General features: G+C 46.9%; 8 protein-coding genes across 8 annotated transcripts in view; 6 read left to right on the forward strand and 2 right to left on the reverse strand.

Moving 5' to 3' along the window:
* FOMMEDRAFT_95468 (uncharacterized protein) overlaps positions 1-894 on the forward strand; it is a gene marked incomplete at both ends in the record, with an annotated part of 5,702 nt that extends 4,808 nt beyond the window's left edge. Inside the window, one exon of the mRNA XM_007270679.1 lies at positions 214-894. Within this exon, the coding sequence (XP_007270741.1) occupies positions 214-894 (681 nt within the window). The remainder of the gene's footprint in view (positions 1-213) is intronic.
* A 791-nt stretch (positions 895-1,685) lies between these two features.
* FOMMEDRAFT_161150 (uncharacterized protein) lies at positions 1,686-3,338 on the forward strand (the record flags this gene model as incomplete). Its single annotated transcript, XM_007270749.1, has 9 exons — positions 1,686-1,889; positions 1,950-1,964; positions 2,026-2,143; positions 2,355-2,387; positions 2,438-2,464; positions 2,520-2,711; positions 2,761-2,842; positions 2,890-3,030; positions 3,092-3,338. The coding sequence occupies 9 exons, from the start codon at positions 1,686-1,688 to the stop codon at positions 3,336-3,338; spliced, it is 1,059 nt and encodes a 352-aa protein (XP_007270811.1).
* Positions 3,339-3,751: 413 nt separating this feature from the next.
* Positions 3,752-8,219, reverse strand: FOMMEDRAFT_113531 (ARM repeat-containing protein). The gene is made up of 19 exons (XM_007270750.1): positions 8,055-8,219; positions 7,933-7,997; positions 7,192-7,869; positions 6,954-7,142; positions 6,756-6,901; positions 6,579-6,702; positions 6,364-6,523; positions 6,251-6,307; positions 6,088-6,199; positions 5,988-6,029; positions 5,808-5,926; positions 5,611-5,751; positions 5,328-5,556; positions 5,080-5,273; positions 4,663-5,026; positions 4,512-4,604; positions 4,405-4,457; positions 4,194-4,350; positions 3,752-4,126 (listed from the first exon to the last, which is right to left on the reverse strand). Exons 1-19 carry the CDS (start codon positions 8,142-8,144, stop codon positions 3,999-4,001), a joined length of 3,141 nt encoding a protein of 1,046 aa, XP_007270812.1. The 5' UTR covers positions 8,145-8,219; the 3' UTR covers positions 3,752-3,998.
* A 243-nt stretch (positions 8,220-8,462) lies between these two features.
* FOMMEDRAFT_170739 (winged helix DNA-binding domain-containing protein) lies at positions 8,463-10,026 on the forward strand. Its single transcript, XM_007270751.1, has 2 exons — positions 8,463-9,275; positions 9,336-10,026. The coding sequence occupies exon 1, from the start codon at positions 8,504-8,506 to the stop codon at positions 9,269-9,271; it is 768 nt and encodes a 255-aa protein (XP_007270813.1). The 5' UTR covers positions 8,463-8,503; the 3' UTR covers positions 9,272-9,275; positions 9,336-10,026.
* A 1,227-nt stretch (positions 10,027-11,253) lies between these two features.
* Positions 11,254-11,997, forward strand: FOMMEDRAFT_31512 (uncharacterized protein; the record flags this gene model as incomplete). Its single annotated transcript, XM_007270620.1, has 3 exons — positions 11,254-11,558; positions 11,608-11,677; positions 11,743-11,997. 3 exons carry the CDS (start codon positions 11,254-11,256, stop codon positions 11,995-11,997), a joined length of 630 nt encoding a protein of 209 aa, XP_007270682.1.
* Positions 11,998-12,392: 395 nt separating this feature from the next.
* Positions 12,393-14,087, forward strand: FOMMEDRAFT_170740 (uncharacterized protein; the record flags this gene model as incomplete). The annotated part of the gene is made up of 6 exons (XM_007270752.1): positions 12,393-12,482; positions 12,541-12,720; positions 12,781-12,801; positions 12,856-12,990; positions 13,050-13,721; positions 13,777-14,087. The coding sequence occupies 6 exons, from the start codon at positions 12,393-12,395 to the stop codon at positions 13,951-13,953; spliced, it is 1,275 nt and encodes a 424-aa protein (XP_007270814.1). The 3' UTR covers positions 13,954-14,087.
* Positions 14,088-14,389: 302 nt separating this feature from the next.
* Positions 14,390-15,296, forward strand: FOMMEDRAFT_170741 (methyltransferase; the record flags this gene model as incomplete). The annotated part of the gene is made up of 2 exons (XM_007270753.1): positions 14,390-14,736; positions 14,801-15,296. 2 exons carry the CDS (start codon positions 14,390-14,392, stop codon positions 15,294-15,296), a joined length of 843 nt encoding a protein of 280 aa, XP_007270815.1.
* Positions 15,297-15,563: 267 nt separating this feature from the next.
* On the reverse strand, positions 15,564-16,610 carry FOMMEDRAFT_113538 (uncharacterized protein; the record flags this gene model as incomplete). The annotated part of the gene is made up of 5 exons (XM_007270754.1): positions 15,564-16,093; positions 16,152-16,251; positions 16,317-16,414; positions 16,468-16,526; positions 16,583-16,610. The coding sequence occupies 5 exons, from the start codon at positions 16,608-16,610 to the stop codon at positions 15,626-15,628; spliced, it is 753 nt and encodes a 250-aa protein (XP_007270816.1). The 3' UTR covers positions 15,564-15,625.
* Positions 16,611-16,618: the final 8 nt, after the last annotated feature.

The following is a 16,618-nucleotide window of genomic DNA, read 5'->3' on the forward strand; positions in this document are numbered from 1 at the left end:
ACATATTGTGTTGTATCTTACTCAAATTTTGCTCATTTTACTTTATTTTTTCTGGGATATGAAAGACACTTTAAAAGTATATTTTTTACAACTTAGATCATGTAATTTGGTTAAGTATTAGTTGAGTTATGATAGATTTTGTATTTGAGTGTACTTAGTGTGACGAAAATCACGAATCGCGCGTGTGACAATATTTATGAAAATGACAGTAAGGATGCAGATGGTGCCATGAAGTATCTATTGGACATATACGTCTCGTCATACACTCCGACAATTGGAGCACTCATTAATGCGCGGTTAACGAATGGGAACGGAGGAGAACCGACAGTGCTTGTTATCGGAGATACTTCACTCCCGTCAGCTAAGGAAGAAATTCGCAGAATCAAGAATTGTGGCATGGCGCCTAAATTGCTCGGTAGCAAGGTATCTCACAGGACGCTAATCAAAGCGCTTCAGAAAACAACATGGGTCCATTTTGTTTGTCATGGAGGCTTAGATCCAAAGCCTTTCAACTCGTCATTTAAGGTGTCCGAACGTGGGCTGACTTTACTTGATATTGTTCGAGCGAATCTTCCGGACGCAGAGTTCGCATTCCTTTCTGCATGCCACACTGCCGAGCAGTCTTTCGAGGTTGCACACGATGAAGTGCTCCATCTAGCTGCGGCAATGCAGTTCTCCGGATTTCGAAGTGTGATTGGATCGATGTGGGAGTTACTTGATGAGGATGGCCCTTTTTTCGCCAGGACGGTTTATGAGTACATGTGCGACTGTGACGAGGGTGAAGCGAGGTATAAGCGGGCGGCTGTTGGGCTGCGCAAAGCAGCTGTCGAGCTGAAAGCACGGGATGGCATGCGTACTGAAAGATGGGTCAATTTAGTTCACATCGGTGCTTGATGATCAAGGCTCTCGCAATGCAGCTTCTTTGTCTCCGCTGCTTTATGTGTACAGAAACGGTCGTTGCTGTATAATAAAATTGGCATCATGTCGGTCCAGGCAGTTGTTCTTACTCCGCAGGATCAGAGTTCTCCGTCTATCATTGGTATTATACTTATCCGATAAATATTTATAGCTTGCAGTGCTTGAGAGCGAATGCGGAAAGACGACAACGCGGACAAATTCTCGGAATAGGCTAGGCAACTAATAAGGGTCGGTCGTAGTTCCGATCAACGGGAGCAATTGCAGTCCCGTCATTGCACTTGGGTTGTGCAACGGCCATTTTCGTGTATAAGACGGCTTGCAGCTTTTTTCTTCATTTGTGGATTCCAGTATCTGGTGAAGCTACCGGTCCACAGCCTGAGGGTCTCGCGTCAAGGCAGCCAAGCTATTTTAATTCTCATAATTCCGGCTACCAGTTGTTCTGATAGTCGTGGAGCATCGAGTGCATTATATAATATGAACCATCTGTGCCTCATTATTTAATCATTTTATTACATGGAGATAGATGTTTGAATGAGATTTGCCGATCGACTACTCGTCAAGTCTTTCGCTTGAACTACGCTATGGCACGCCCACCTGGCAGTGCAGGGGTGCGACTGATAAGTTCTCCGATCGAAGATCCAAAGCATTGGCCCATGTTCTAGCTCAGTCCTCAGCGCGTACTTTCTTCCACCACTCTAGATGGTCAACCCTCTACTACCGTGACAGCACAGTCTCTCAAAGGTTAGAGACGCCGTGCGTGTCACCGCATGGCACTGCTTCATCGCTCAAATGATCAGTACATTGATCCGACGAATGTGGCGGAATGGGTGTCGGTGGGATTTGGTGCTCAGTGTGTCCAAGTGGCAGTCGTGACCGCCCTGGTTTATGACACGAGTAAGCACGAAAATAAAGCTTTCAGTAATGATTTAGAAGTGCTTATGGTCGTGAAAGTCATTAGAATGGATAAAGAGGTGATATTTCATCTCCTTTCGTTTTCACGCTACGTCTGAACATCTGACCCTGGTAATTAGATCCAGTATTTCTGGGTATGTACTTGAAACTATCCTCAGACATCGAATACATTGCTCACAGTGGACCCTGTGGCAGGTTCTTCCAGTGAAATTCGTCAATATCGCCTATTTCTTGGTATGCGTTGCAAAATTCCTAATCGCGTCGAAGTTTGCTCACCTAATAAAAACGTTACAAGAATCGATACCTGGGAATAGTAGGTGCAAGTGTCGCCTTACTTTGTAAGATATGGGTTTCGCCTGTCTTTCCGAATATATCTTAACACATTGCTTTCAAAGACCAAACACACCGAGCGAACATAACATTGTAGGTTCTCCCATCTTGTCCACGCGTGCACATAGCTGATTTAGTCCTCAGATGTAAGTAGAAATTGTTCGTAACAACAGTAGATTCAATGTTTGTTGCAGGTAACTTCTCGGAATGGACGTCGGACATAATTGGTGAGTTGCCAGTTTATCTACGAGCCGCAGATGCCTAATAAGTGATTTAGATATCTTAACACTCGTCTTGATCGACTGTAAGTTGTCTTTCTAATCACGGAATCATGCACTTGTTAGCTAACAAAAATAAAGATATTATGATGGTTCGAGTCATTGCATTATACTCGCTAAGTAAGAGACACGCAACGCAATGCCTGGCGACAACGAATGGTCTAACCGTTCCTTCTGAAGATAAAAAATTGGCCGTATTCCTGAAGGCGTTGCTTTGTATCGAGGTGGGACTCAAGACAAGCATAATTGTATACCTCATTTCTTATCAAGATAGTAAGTCCTTACCTTACTCAGCGGCGAGGCAAACTCATGTTGGTCGTAGCTACTGTCTTCACTCTCGCAGAAGATGCCAAAGTCTGCGGGGCAGCCCGTATCCCGTCTTGGCGCTTGTCAATGGTCGATTGGTGGGTTACAAAAAACTTGTGATACTTGCTGTCTAACACAAATAAAGGGTTGTGCAGGTGGCATATGGATTCTTGCTCATGGTCCTAGCAACCTACAGGACTGTTGAATATTGGGGGACAACGCGTGGCTACGCCCGATTCAGCCTCGTCAAAGTAATCATACGCGATCAAATTATATATTTCGCCCTGTATGTTTCTCTTCGCTTTCTTTACCCCGGTTCATTTGAGCTGACTACCTGGTTATATTAGTGTTATAATTATTTCTGTATTCAACGTTGTCAAGCTGAAGATCGCGACCTCGAACTTCATCACATCGGTAGTCATCAGCTGTCTAGGAAATCCGTCCTTTCTTTGTATTATTGGCAGTCATATACTGTTCAATCTCAGAGAGGCGTGCGACCAAAGGTACGACGAAGATGGGAGCTGCTTGGTGAAGTCGAGGGCTGAAATGACTGCGATGGGGACTTCTGGGTCAGGTTCATTGGAAGGTACTTAACGCCTTTTCACATTACGCGTGGACGCATTTTGAAACAGTTTACTTAAGGGCTAGAACTGCAAGATAGGCGCTACAAAACAATAATATGACGAAATGTCATAATTTATGATAGAGTTTGACATACATAGATAATCAATCGGTTCTGTTTCGAGAGTGTTTTGCTGAGCTGAGAAAAGTTTTGTCCAATTCAACTAATACTGTAATATACAATCTGCAGAACTTGGGTGTTTAGATATCTGGGAAATGTCAAAGTTAAATCCCTCGAGAATCGAGACACTGATGCCGGTCAAACGTGGAGACTGGAGACACATGAACAACTATTGCATTTCTGCGAAGTTACTCTCTATTCACAAGAATTATTGCAAAGGAACTTCACAATCGTATGGTACCCAGTCGGATGTGTTGTTCATAATGTTCATTTCAACATTCGTTTCCATATTTAGACAAAATCATGCACTCATTTCGGGCCAGAAAAGATTAAGGAGGTAGGGGAAACAGGGCAATATTAGAACAATGTTATTCCTATGTTACTGTATCCATCGTTCAACGTACGCCATAAAACAAACAAAACGATATTCCTTCGGGAATGGTCGTCAGTGCGGACTTTCCGCCTTATCATATTTTGATCGTTCTTCTCGTATCTCGGACAACCGAAGTTGCTCACGAAGCAGAAGAACTAGAAGCATTCTTCTCGGCAATAGCCATGATCTCCATGAGCGCAGTCTGTTGCTCGATATTAAGGGACGTCGTAGCTGCCTGGTACATAGCAGGATTTTTCATTTGGAAAGCTATCATGCAAGGTCACGTTGATGAGTCGCGTGCATCACTGCAGAATGCGGAAGAAGGAATACATACCTGTTAGTGCATTCTTGAAAGTCGAATATGGATCAACGGTATCCAATGGACTGATGAAGCCGAGTTCCTCGTCGACTTCTTCGTCATCAGACTCTTCAGCCTCGTCGTCTCCATTGACATCAACAGCACTATTGGCTTTCTCTCGGAGACGTTCACCCTGGAACCAATATTAAAGACGCAGAAAAAACGACGGCATACAAGACCAGCGTACCTCCTTCGCGAGCATCTCGATGTATTCAGAATCTTCGTCCCAGACATCGTCATCTGCACAGATGCCTGTCAGGTATACACGAGGAATAATTGTTCCAGTCAACTTACCATCATCATCTTCCAAGTTGAGTGGCTGGCCCTCGTCGATTTCATCTTCTGACTCCTCAGCCTCGTCGTACGCGTCTTCCAACGCTTTACGCTCTGACAAGGCAAGGCGATAAGTCAGGCCTTACTTAACCTGAGGACATAAATGGCTTACTCTCAATGGCTTGTGGTAGTTTTTGTAAGACGTGAATAACGGCCGATACGATAGCTGACCAGCCATCCTGAAGCGATGCCGGAATAGCGGACGGCTCCATTTCCAAGAGTGCACACATGGTCAAAATGCTTAACTTCATGTCATGCACGCGCGGTAGACCAGTGGGCGACTTCAGAGCAGCGAACCACTTGTCAAAGACTTTGCGAGCTGCGCCAGGCTTCGTGTTCTCCATTATATGCAGTGCTGCGGACGGGTTATAGAGAATTGCGTTGATGATTGATTCGAGATTTGCAACACGCAATGCACGTATAAATGTTTCTTTGTCTAGTTGCTCAAGTGACAGCTCGATCACAGCCGGTAGAGCCTAAAGGATAGGCGGTGAACTTTACGCGCTAAAACAGTAGATGAACGACTTACATCGTCCACTGTTCCACGAAGATTAAGCAAGAATGACTCGATAAGCTTGCAAGCGTTGACACGGTCTGCCTCGCCAAGGTGGTCGCTCTTCATCGCAGTTGTGTAGATGTCAAGAATCATCATCTTGTAGTCTGGCCGTTGCTTGATCACATCGGATCCGTACGAAATGAAATTGTCCAAAGACGGCAGCATCTCTGTTTATTCATTGTGAGTTCATATCAAGAAGCGAGACGAAGTAAGGAAACTACCTTCTAAGAAGTCAATCGCGTCCGACTTAAACAGTTTATAAGTCAACTCAAACACAGTCCACATGGCTGGCGAGATGCGACGCAAATTAAAGGTAAGTGCATCGACGAGGTCGTACATGTTATCGAAAAGGTCGATCGCCTTGTTCTCCAAAGTAAAGGTAATAACGGGAATAACGATCTCCTCGACCTGAGCAAGTATGTCTTGGGCAGTGTCCACCGACGCCACAATCTAGTGTGGTTGTTGATTGTTCAGAGTTATCCCGGAATTACTAATGAAACTTACTGTTGAAATTGTTTTTGCGACACCCATCGCTGCGAAAGTCTTATCATCATCACCGATGTTGGATTCCAAAGCGTCCTGTTCGTCCGTCGCGGTGACTTCTTGGGCCAAATTCTCGCGCATTAGGCGTAAGTAAGAGTCGCACTAGCCATAATCAGAATATGAGTTGTGCTCCTTTTTACGGGTGAAAGATTACATACAAGTCGTGCAGTCAATTGACCAGCAACGGGTAATAGTTCAGCATGGAATTTCTCGACCATAGTCTCCATGGAGCTGTTGAGGATGTCCAAATCTGTCTCGTCGGAAAGTTTCAAGAGATCTAGGTGGAGAGACGAGTTTAAAGCAAGTTATGTTTAGGACGCATATGATTATCCGGTTACCTTGAATGACCTTTCCGACCTGAGGTCGAACAGCAGCTTCAACTGTGTATTGGAAAACGGCTCAGTAGAACGCTCGCATGTAGAGGGGAACATTACAAACCAGAATCATGAGAAGTGACCATTTCGGTCAGAGACAATGCTGCCTGTACACGTACAGGCAGTTCGGGATCATCAAGCGCTGCGGCGACAGCTCTTGAAGCAGTGACCAGATTCTGGAAGTGGATCAGCACAAATGATTGATGACGAAGTGCATAGCTTCCTACAGCCTCATTAGACCAGTACATATCGTTCTTCTCGATAGTTCCGATTACTTCAACGGCCTTAGATAAATGAATTATCAGCAAATTCAATCACTTTGCCTTGTCGGATTACTTACGACTGAACGCATATATGCTAGCGAACTGTTGAACTCAGGGAAGACGTGCTGAACTACAAACTGCTCTACGTTAGGGCGCACTTGCGGGTGGCGCATCATGAAGGGGCCTAGGGCAGCAGTCATATTGAGTGCGCCGAATTTCTGAGAGGGTGCCGCATTGCTAATTAAGGCTAATTAATATGTTGTGAACACGAAATAGAAGAAGGAACACGTACGATTCGAGTACTGAGTTAATGAACTGCAAAATCGGCATAAATGTCGTTTTAGTCCTAGCACTTGCTAGCGAGAAGAGGAACGACGTCGCAGCAGACACGGGAGCCGCGAAGTCTTCGTATTCATCTGGAACAAAGTAAGAAGCCTTGCTAAAGCAGAAAAAAGGAGACGCGTCTCACCTATTGCGGTACGGACATAATCGACCGGATCTGTCTCCCAAAGTTCCTGCTTGATAGAAGTGAAGCAGAGCTGGGGGAAGACAAACGAAGAGACAAGTGTTTGGAAATGTGGCTTCAGGAATGCCCAGGTAGACTTCGGCTTGACACTAAAATGCTGAGTAAGCTACAGATCATTGACAAAGCAGAATTTTGACGAACCATTCGGTAAAGAATGAAAAGATATGATACTGGGCTTTCTTGGAGAGCCACTGCTGGCCCTGAACGAGTAACTCGACCTGGCGAAGGTATGTCTTGAAAATCTCGGGAGCGAAGTTGCTCACGAAATGTTCGGCAAATGCAAGATAATCCTTCTTCAGAGTTGACGGCAGTTGTGATGGATTCCCGTAACTAATGCATGAAATAAGTAAGACAACTCATATTACATCAGAAGACACACCGATGGAATAAGCGTCCGAGAACGCTATAAGCCCATTTCTTCGCTTTCCACCATTCACATTTCTCGCGATCGTCTTCGTTTTCTGGAACACCTTCGTTCGGAACCTGCAGATTGACAATTTGGAAGAGGAGTCGTCCCCAAGGAACAATGCTATCGTGGCCCTGTTGGTGTTTGCTTAGCTGAAGGATGATACTGCCTCGATAAGTCTTGAGAATGAAATGCAGAATCGTTGGCACATCCTGTGACGGTCCAGAAGGAGGAGTTGCCAGTAATTGCAAACCAATGTTTACGAGTTGGGGGAATGTCTCATTTACAACTTTCTCAAGAGTTTCAGAACCTTGACGATAGCGATACACCTTTATGACCTCCAGGATAGCAGTGCAACCTGCAGTGACTTCATGCACGTTGTTGCTCGCGAGAAGAGTCTTGATTGTGTCCATGAGGTTGGGCCATTTTTCAGGAAAGTCATGGGAAATTAATGTGCGCAGCGTACTTGCTAGCTGTACTGAAATGCTCTTTGACGGGGACGAAACAATCAAGGGGAAGATGCTCGATTTGAGAGCATCGCGATCAGATTGGGGTATAGGTATCTGATCTGGCCGTTGCCGTGGGGGCTCGACAGCGTACGACTTGTGGACGCGATTTTTCAGATAGACAGAAGCTGCCTGGCGTGTTGCTCTATAGTTCTTTGTCAGCGAAGGGGAGAAAACGCGTCCAACGCGTGTTGAAGCGTGTACTCACATCTCCACGCTATCATTGCCGATAATATGCATGACTGCGGTCACCATGCCCTCTTGGCTCCCGACCTAGACACGGGGACGATAAGGGAAATAATTCGCTTTATAACAGTAATGCACGCGTACTTTGCGGATTTCGAGCTCCCCAGCCTTCCTGGCATTCGGATTTGGGTCATAGGTCGTCGCGAAGAGATTCGTAAGTGTCTGGATGTCCATGTCTATTCGTCACAAAAGAAATTGTTCAAGATACTTCCGAATGTATCCAGTAATACTGAGGCAATACAACAAAGCAAGGCGCGAGATAAGTGGGGAAGAGAGACAGAGGTAGATATCCAAGGAGGAAGAAGCCCTTGGCCCGTCAAATTTTGGCGAGTGGCTTCCGGCACGTGCATCAGTCGCGTTACACTTATCACGTGCAATTATGTGTGATAATGTCACATCCTTATTTTGCAACAGCCCTTAGTTATAGCATTCAACCTCGTCGAGTCTTCCACCTTTCTCGTCAAGACAACTTAGAGAGAATTATTCGGAGCCGCTTTGCACAGATATCTTGAGTCTGAGTCTAACTTGTTCTGATGAATCGTCTGGGCGGTGTTGGCCTTGCTGCCCTTGAGAGGCATCGTGAATCGGAACGCTCCTTCGCAACCTTATCGGACACAATCTCCCGTGCTCAAGTTGACAGTCTCCGTTCACAACTCGCTCAGTTCCGCTCAGCATTGCAGCATTTTGCATCTACTCATAGAGATAAAATAAAGCGCGACCCTGCGTTCCGCCATGCCTTCAGTCAGATGTGCGCAAATATTGGTGTTGATCCTCTGACTGACAGTGGTGGGAGTGGAGGGCGCAAGGGCGGCGGCGGATGGTGGTCAGAAATTTTAGGCCTAAGTGATTGGAACCTCGAACTTGGAGTGCAGATTGTCGACATCTGTGTGAGCACGCGTGAGCGTAATGGTGGTCTGATTGAAATGGCCGAACTCGTCCGTTTGCTGGGGAAATTACGTGGGTCAGCTCGAATTACCGAGGAGGACGTCGTACGAAGTATTAAAACTTTGAAACCGCTCGGTGCAGGATATGAAGTCCTAGACATTGGCGGGACGCGAATGGTGCGAAGTGTCACCAAAGAACTAGACATCGATCAGGGTGTCGTGCTATCCGTTGCTCGCGAGACTGGCGGACGCATCACAGAACGTATCCTCGCGGACAAAACCGGTTGGACAGTGAATAGGGCCCATGCCGCATTGGAAAACATGACAGTCCGAGATGGTCTCTGTTGGCTCGATGAACAAGACGAGCAAATTGGTCGGGCATATTGGATTGTATCTGTCATGCAGTGGGACGAGTAAAATCGTAAGCTTAATGTGAAGTATTCGGAGTCTTGTTAACTAACACGTATTCTACTCTTTGTAGCACTGGCATGAAATACTTTCTCTTAACCCGGTAGGGGAGAAAGCGAGGTGATCATAACTGGGACTGGGAACCCCAGATGACGAGAGGCTGACGTATAACGCCTTTGATACCTATCCGCTAAGAAGGCCCAGCGCGGTTTCTTTCTGTAGTAAAAATCAGTGAATGTGTGCAGCTTTGGACGTGCACCGATTACATCCAGGGTGGACGTAACCTATTGATCCGTCGGTTTGCACAAGAATGATAGTCCAACAAACCCAGTAATTTGCTGGTTCCCTCTTATGACGACGATGAAGCTCACTTTGCTTCATCGCTGGACACTACATTGTCAAAGGGTTCCGGGATTCGTCCGTCCTCTTCCCTCCTTTCTCTTCCGCTCCGTATCTCCTTGGATGGACCTATACTTCTCTCGTCGTCGGTTCTTCGAGACTTCCTTCTATGCCCCATGTGGTAGGAGCGAAGTCGGGCTTATCGACCTTGCGGAGGTCTATCGCGTCTCTACAACAGTACGGAAGTACTCGATCTTCCCGCACGTAACGACCATCGAGTATGTCGCTCCAGAGGACGAGGAGAAGCACTATGTTGTGGCAACGATCGAATGGCGGTGGCCCTCGCCGATCGCGAGCGTCATTGAGATCAACGATAAGAAATTCATGCTCAAAGATTTCTTGCAGAGAGATTCGAACCTACTCAAGTGAGTGTATTTCTCTCTTGACTTCTGAACTCCAGATCGTCTAACTTCTTGGCAGGACGGGTACGCATGTGATGATCGGTGACGAGCGCTTCACTTGGAGATCGGCCGTCTTTCGTCCAGCACAATTATACGATTCAAATAAGCGTTCGGTAGCCCAGTACAACAACCAAGTGCGTAGCCTTCGGCCCTTCCTCCAGGGGTTGTCCCTTGAACCGGGCTGCCTACATATCGAACAGGACATCGCTCTGGATGCGGATATCCGTGATATGGTTGTGGCGTCGTTCTTCGTGTATCGGGCATGTCGTGATCTGCGTATCCTCTTTACGCCTTGGTGGAGGGTAAAGGAAGCGGACTTCAAGGGGATTAAGTTGCTGGAAGAGGATGAGGTTAACATCGACCAGTCTTGGTATACCACTTCGAAGACTAATGAAAAGGTCGAGAAGTCCTTTGAGACTGGTTTAGCTTAGGTATTAGCGCTAGGAGACATGTACCCGGATATACGAGTGGAAGTATGTCGAGTTTGAAATAGTTGTAGGAAATCATGTGATCTGAGATTTCTGCGAGTCCGCTGTCAACAAACCTCCTTTCTGTTCGTACCCCCTAATAATGTGTGATACTCAAGTCAAACTTCCTGGCGCGAACGAACTTATAGAAATGATATTGTTACCTCTGGTGTCTATCTCGGCTAAGAGCTAGGCCTTCGTCCAGTCTCGACTCTCGACTCTTGACTTCTTAGCTTGTACAACACCATTTCAAAACACTATAATTGTGAGCCCTTCGTCATTTGGTATGCCAGCGTTTGCCTTTACTTTCGAACAAGTATTCAGAGGAAACTAGTAGTTTAACCTTGGCGAAATCAAACACTCGTGCGTGCCGTCAGGTAAATATTGCTAGGTGTCATATCTCGCGGGTTTACTCTACGCCGAACACGGAGTAAGACGTAAACCCATGCATCTATGTCCTGAAGCTAATCCCTGCTCACATATATGAAGTCCGATTTTAACCATGAGAGATCTTGTTTCGCGTGGCGAGTCTCTGTTCTTAGCTGTCTATCTATCCTTTACGATATTTCTTCATTCTTCCGTGTGGCGAAGAGATCCTGGATCTTCCTTGACAAGTAGAAAAATGCACATTGAAACGTTGAAGTTCTAAGAGCAAAGGAGAGCTTTGTCCTGCCTATAGTTCTGCGGTCCACCCTTTTTTGTTGTCACTGGGCACTGGGACCTCATGGATCTTTATTTCTCTCGTAGGCGTTTCTTCCAGACTAGCTTCCACGCTCCTGCAAGCAAGACAGAAAGTGGTGAACGCGGCCGACTTAAGGAGGTCTACCGCGTGTCTACAACAGTCCGCAAAAACTCGATCTTTCCTGACGTGACGACGATCGAATTCGTCGGAGCGGAGGACGAGGAGAAGCATTATGTTGTTGCGACTATTGAATGGAAGTGGCCTTCGCAGGCTTCGAGCGTCATTGAGATTGATGACAAGCGAATGACGCTGAAGGAGTTCATGAAAAGAGAGGATGGACTGTTCAGGTGAGTGGAAAGCTCAACTCCTAATTCTGATATGATACTCGTCTCGTAGCACTGGCACGCATGTAATGGTTGACGAGGATCGCTACACATGGAGGTCCTCTGTTTGCCGCCCTGCCGCAGTAAGCTTAACTTTCCTTCACCCTATTATTATTGCCAGTTGTTCTGACTCTTCATGCACGAACAGTTGTATGATACACAGGGCCGCACGGCAGCTATATTCTCGCCACGCTCTTTCGGCCTTCGACCCGTCTCTCGCATCTGCACCGTTCAGCCAGCTTGCCTGCATCTCCTCTCGGGCCTCGCCACCGACGCATATGCGCGGGACATTACCGTGGCGTCGTTCTTTGTCTATCGCGCATGCAGAGACTTGCAGATAATTCTCACTCCATGGTGGAGAGAGAAGCAAGCAGACTTTACTGGTATCGAACTACAAGCATAACGTCCCAGCTCGATGGTGGCAGGAATGCTTGGATTACTTTGAAGTTTGTGGAAATGTGCTAGTGGAATATTGCGTGTATAGATATCGATGCCCCCCCGCCCCCCTCCCTCCTTGTGGATTGTGTAATTGTTAGCAACCTGAGTTGAATGTTTAGAGTTGCGATCCTTGTCGACCGCCTATATGCGTGTTTAATTAAATAAATGATATACTATTACATAATGTAATCATTGTTCCAATTGTAGTTGTGGGAGAATATGACCTCTTCTGCAACCTGTACTTAGTGGCTCAAGCATTTGGACGCGTTGTACTTGAACTTCCATGCACAGTGTCAAGCACATTCATTGAGCATAGTCGAAGCCAAATCGAATACAGGACACTATCGGTGGCGCAAAATCATGCCAAAGTCATCTGCTTCAGCGTCGGAGCAGCTGCAAGATGCTGTCTCGGGCGCAGTCACGACATTCTTGAAAGCAGCAAACCACGCAGTACGCCTGTCTACTTCACCTGACGCGCACCATTCGAGGAACTTATGGACTTCTCCAGCTAGCATCCACGGAGGAAGCGAACAAAGAAGAACTGAGACGCGCTTTACAGGATGTACGCGACGCGCAGCGCGACCGCGACGAGGCACGACGCGAACGTGACACGCTTATGCAGGAGAAGTTGGCTGTGGCTATTGACTTGGACGCCGCCAAGGTTGATGCGGAACGGTGGAAAGCTGCGGTGTGTCTATCCCTTCCTTAAACTATACGTGCTATACTCATTTACTTTTATTTCTATCAGACAGAGAAAACGGAATGGATGGTATGATTACGGCTCATCACAAATGAATGCTGAGGCTTAAAGGAGTACTTTCAGATCAGTCATCAGGCGGAAACGATTACGCAGCTACGATTAGAAGCACAGCAATGGAAAGACCAATTCGTGCGCGTTAACGAAGAGAGATTGCGATTATCTGCCCGTAACGATGAACTTGTTGCTCAGCAGCTTTACGTGCGTGTTTAACAGCTCTTTAGTCTCCTCTAAATCCTGACAGCCACCAATTTCCTAAGGCAAATAGACGGGATAATTATTATCATGAACCACTAACTCCACGCTCACAAGGACCTCAAGCACAAGGTTCTTCCTCAACGCGCGCCGTGTCGTCTAACCACCAGCCATCCTCATCGGTGGTTGCGAGCGGATATATGACAGATGGCGACGTGCTTAGCAGACGTGTGCAACAAGACCAACAATATGCGCAGCAATCTCGTGTCACAAACTCACGAACTGCTGGCAGACAAGCGAAGCCTCAGCCTGTGGCAAGTTCGTCTCGTCGGATGTCCCAGCCACAACCGTCAATTACTCCCGGAAAAGTGCTGCGTACAGTACATGTCGTGATGCAAGGCGCACCCGTAAAAGAGGAGAGCCTCGACTCTGTATCGCTCGCATCTGGTGCCTCGGGTTCGGAATCACTAGGCGAAGACGAAGCACCAACTATGGAGCAAGTTGAACCTCTACCACCCGTGCAGTCGCAGAGACGTGCCTCTGGAAAGCAGAAGGCAGTGGCTCAAAGTCAAAGCACACGACGGAGGTGGTCAGAAGGGAGACGAATATACGACGACGGGAGTGAAAGTGCGAGCCCAAGTGCCTCAGAAGACGAATACGTGCCCCAACCATCTAAATCACGAATACATGAAGATGACGACGATGAAGACGTAGATGAGCTCATGTTGGGCGGCGAAGTGCGTATTTATTATGATTAGAAATAAGCTTCACTTATTGATGTTGTTCGGATAGGTGGATCGTCACGAAAATTACGGACCACAGAGGGCATTGGTCAGCGATAATCGCACTCTAACGCGACGGACGCAGACGCTAACTACGAAGAAGGCAACCACATCGTCGGGCTCGGTCAGGAAGCGCAATAGCCCGTACGTGACAAATGGAGCGGGAAAGAAACCTCGAAATCGCTAGTTCTCTGAGTTCTTGCGCAATGGTTTTCAGTCGACGAGCTGTTATCATGCATCCATTTACGCTAACCTATCCATTCTGTATTATTAGTCAGAATTCTTTGGAGGTGTACTGCTGTGTTATTATTTATTACTAATCAACGCGTTGGTCTTCAATTGCATTCTTATCTGTTACTGAGTCTGGGTACTATGATACGGTTTCGGACGGATGGTGTTATGATTCACTTCTATGGCGTGATATAAGAGAGGTCTGGTGGTACAATGGTGTTTCCCAGGTCTTACGGATCAAGCATCTGTCTGCCCGAGTCTCTCACAAAGCAAACTATGTAAAGAACAGACTAAAGAATATAAATACTTATAAAAGCTCCTCAGCTCCAGAGATTCGGAGCAGAACACTCATTCCTTGACAGCATTGAAGCAAAGCGTTTTCTAGTCTTGACATGGCTACAGTCGCAGTTCAGCAACCGCACGACGTTCCTACGACGCTCAATTACTATGCGCCTGTAGGCGACGAGTCGCCATATATTTACGTCGAGGACCCGCCAGAAGGCAAGCCCAAGACGAACATCGGCGCGGACCCGCACTCGGTTGTTGTCCACGACGTGCGTGGCAAGGAGGATACTGTTGGTCTTGACAAGACGGGCTTTCAGTATGTGAAGCACAAGAGCGTCGAGACGGAGTTCCTTGACGAAGAGAGGATTAAGACGGTTTATTATAAGGAGGTCGAGGAGCTTTTGAAGAAGACCCTTGGCGTGAAGAGGGTTTTCATTTTTGATCATACTATTAGGTCGGTTTCTCTCTTTCAACAGATTAGCCAGATTGCTAACTTAGAAGCTTGCTTTTGATGACAGACGCAACTACGGAGATTCGACCGTGGGCTCCGATCCAAAGGTTCGCGGCCCAGTCGACCGCGTTCACATCGACCAGACCTTCGACGCTTCCGTCGCACGCGTACACAGACACCTCGGAGCCGACGCCGAACGTCTCCTCAAAGGCCGAGTCCGCATCATCAACGTCTGGCGCCCAATCAACGCACCAGTCGCACATAACCCACTCGCAGTAGCCGACTATCGCACGCTCAACACCACGAAGGACCTCATCCCCGTTCGCTTTATCTACCCAGACCGCGTCGGAGGCACGTTCTCCGTGAAGTACGCACCGGAGTTGACGTGGTATTATTTGAGTGGACAGACGCCGGAGGAGGTTACGTTGATTAAGTGCTTTGATTCGGATGTGGATAAGGCGAGGTTGACTCCGCATAGTGCGTTTACGGACCCGACGGACCCGCCGAGTGCGCCGAAGAGGCAGTCGATTGAGGTTAGGACGTTGGTGTTTGATGAGGAGTGAAGGGAAAGTAATGTTTGGTTTTCGGGAAAGAGAGAATAGACTGCAGAGCTGTGTATTTGGATTATAGTGTCTGTATTGATGAGACTTCTTTTACAATTTTCGAAGTTTTACTCGTATGAGATGCCGTTGTAAAGATAAATATAATTCAATCTTCCGTATATCTGGAGGCACAGTAGGTATCAGCATATTGAGCATTCAGATTTCAAACTGCTCATCTTGGGAAGAATGAGTTAAAGCGTGAAGTCAGATTGACTTAGTCCTACACATGCGAACACAGAAATGAATGAACAACGAAACACGCACAATCTCATCAGGGAAAAAAAAAGAATTTAGTCGCTCATGCCTTCCTCATCGACATCGTCTTTCTTCTCCCCATCCCCTCTCTCAACCGGACTACCCTCAATCTGTACAACTTTGCCAGTCATCGCATCCCACCTCGCTCTCAAATGCACCCGGAACACAACCATCTTCTCACCAATAAGCTTCAGCAACTGTGCCTGCTCAGCAGTTAACTCCTTTCCCTTCGTACACACACGGTGCGGTGCGTTGAGAGTCGGAACACCCCTGACCATTGAAGTATGTAAGCCAAGCTTTCGAAGTTGGGGCTCTTCGTTGTGTGGGAACGGTTCGGGTGGGTTCGAGTGGCATTGCATGACGGGTCCTTCGGGAAGGATGACGTCCTGCGATGCGATGTTGCCGCTTCGTGCAAAGTCAGGTTGTTGGAAGTCGTCAAACCATTCTGTCACTTCTTCTGGAGGCGAGTCTGTGAAGAGAATTCCGACTTGGCCTTTCAGTTGCTAAATACATTATTCAGAAAAAAATTGAATAATTTTGGGAGGGGATTGGTCCACGCACTTTTGCAATGTTGTACAAACCAGGTTTGTATTCCTCCTCTGGAGTAGATCCAAGAGCTTTAGCCACGACTGCACAACGGCCAAAGAATATTCGGGCAGAGCTGGGCATTGACGAATACATTAACATGAGTATCCCTCGTGTGTTATTAAACTGAACGGTACGCACTCTTTCCATAGACTTCGTACAGTCTTGAGATGAGTATTCCTCATCGTACCGACTTCAAAGAGCCAACAATATCGCCATTTATCTGCATTTTCTTGAATCTACGGAGGAAGTTTAGATGAATGTACGGTCATGTTGGTAGAATGCGACACACCTCGTTGATCAACGATGCCTTCTGCTCCTTCGTCTTTTTAGCAACTTTTGTTAGGGAAACTATAGTAAAATAGCTTCAAGCAGTTATTTCTACTATAATATGCCACATTACTGACCAACTTTGGCACGCTTTGACTTGGGCATGGTGGTAG

Source organism: Fomitiporia mediterranea, assembly GCF_000271605.1.
Source record: "Fomitiporia mediterranea MF3/22 unplaced genomic scaffold FOMMEscaffold_14, whole genome shotgun sequence".
Lineage (NCBI taxonomy): Eukaryota > Fungi > Basidiomycota > Agaricomycetes > Hymenochaetales > Hymenochaetaceae > Fomitiporia > Fomitiporia mediterranea.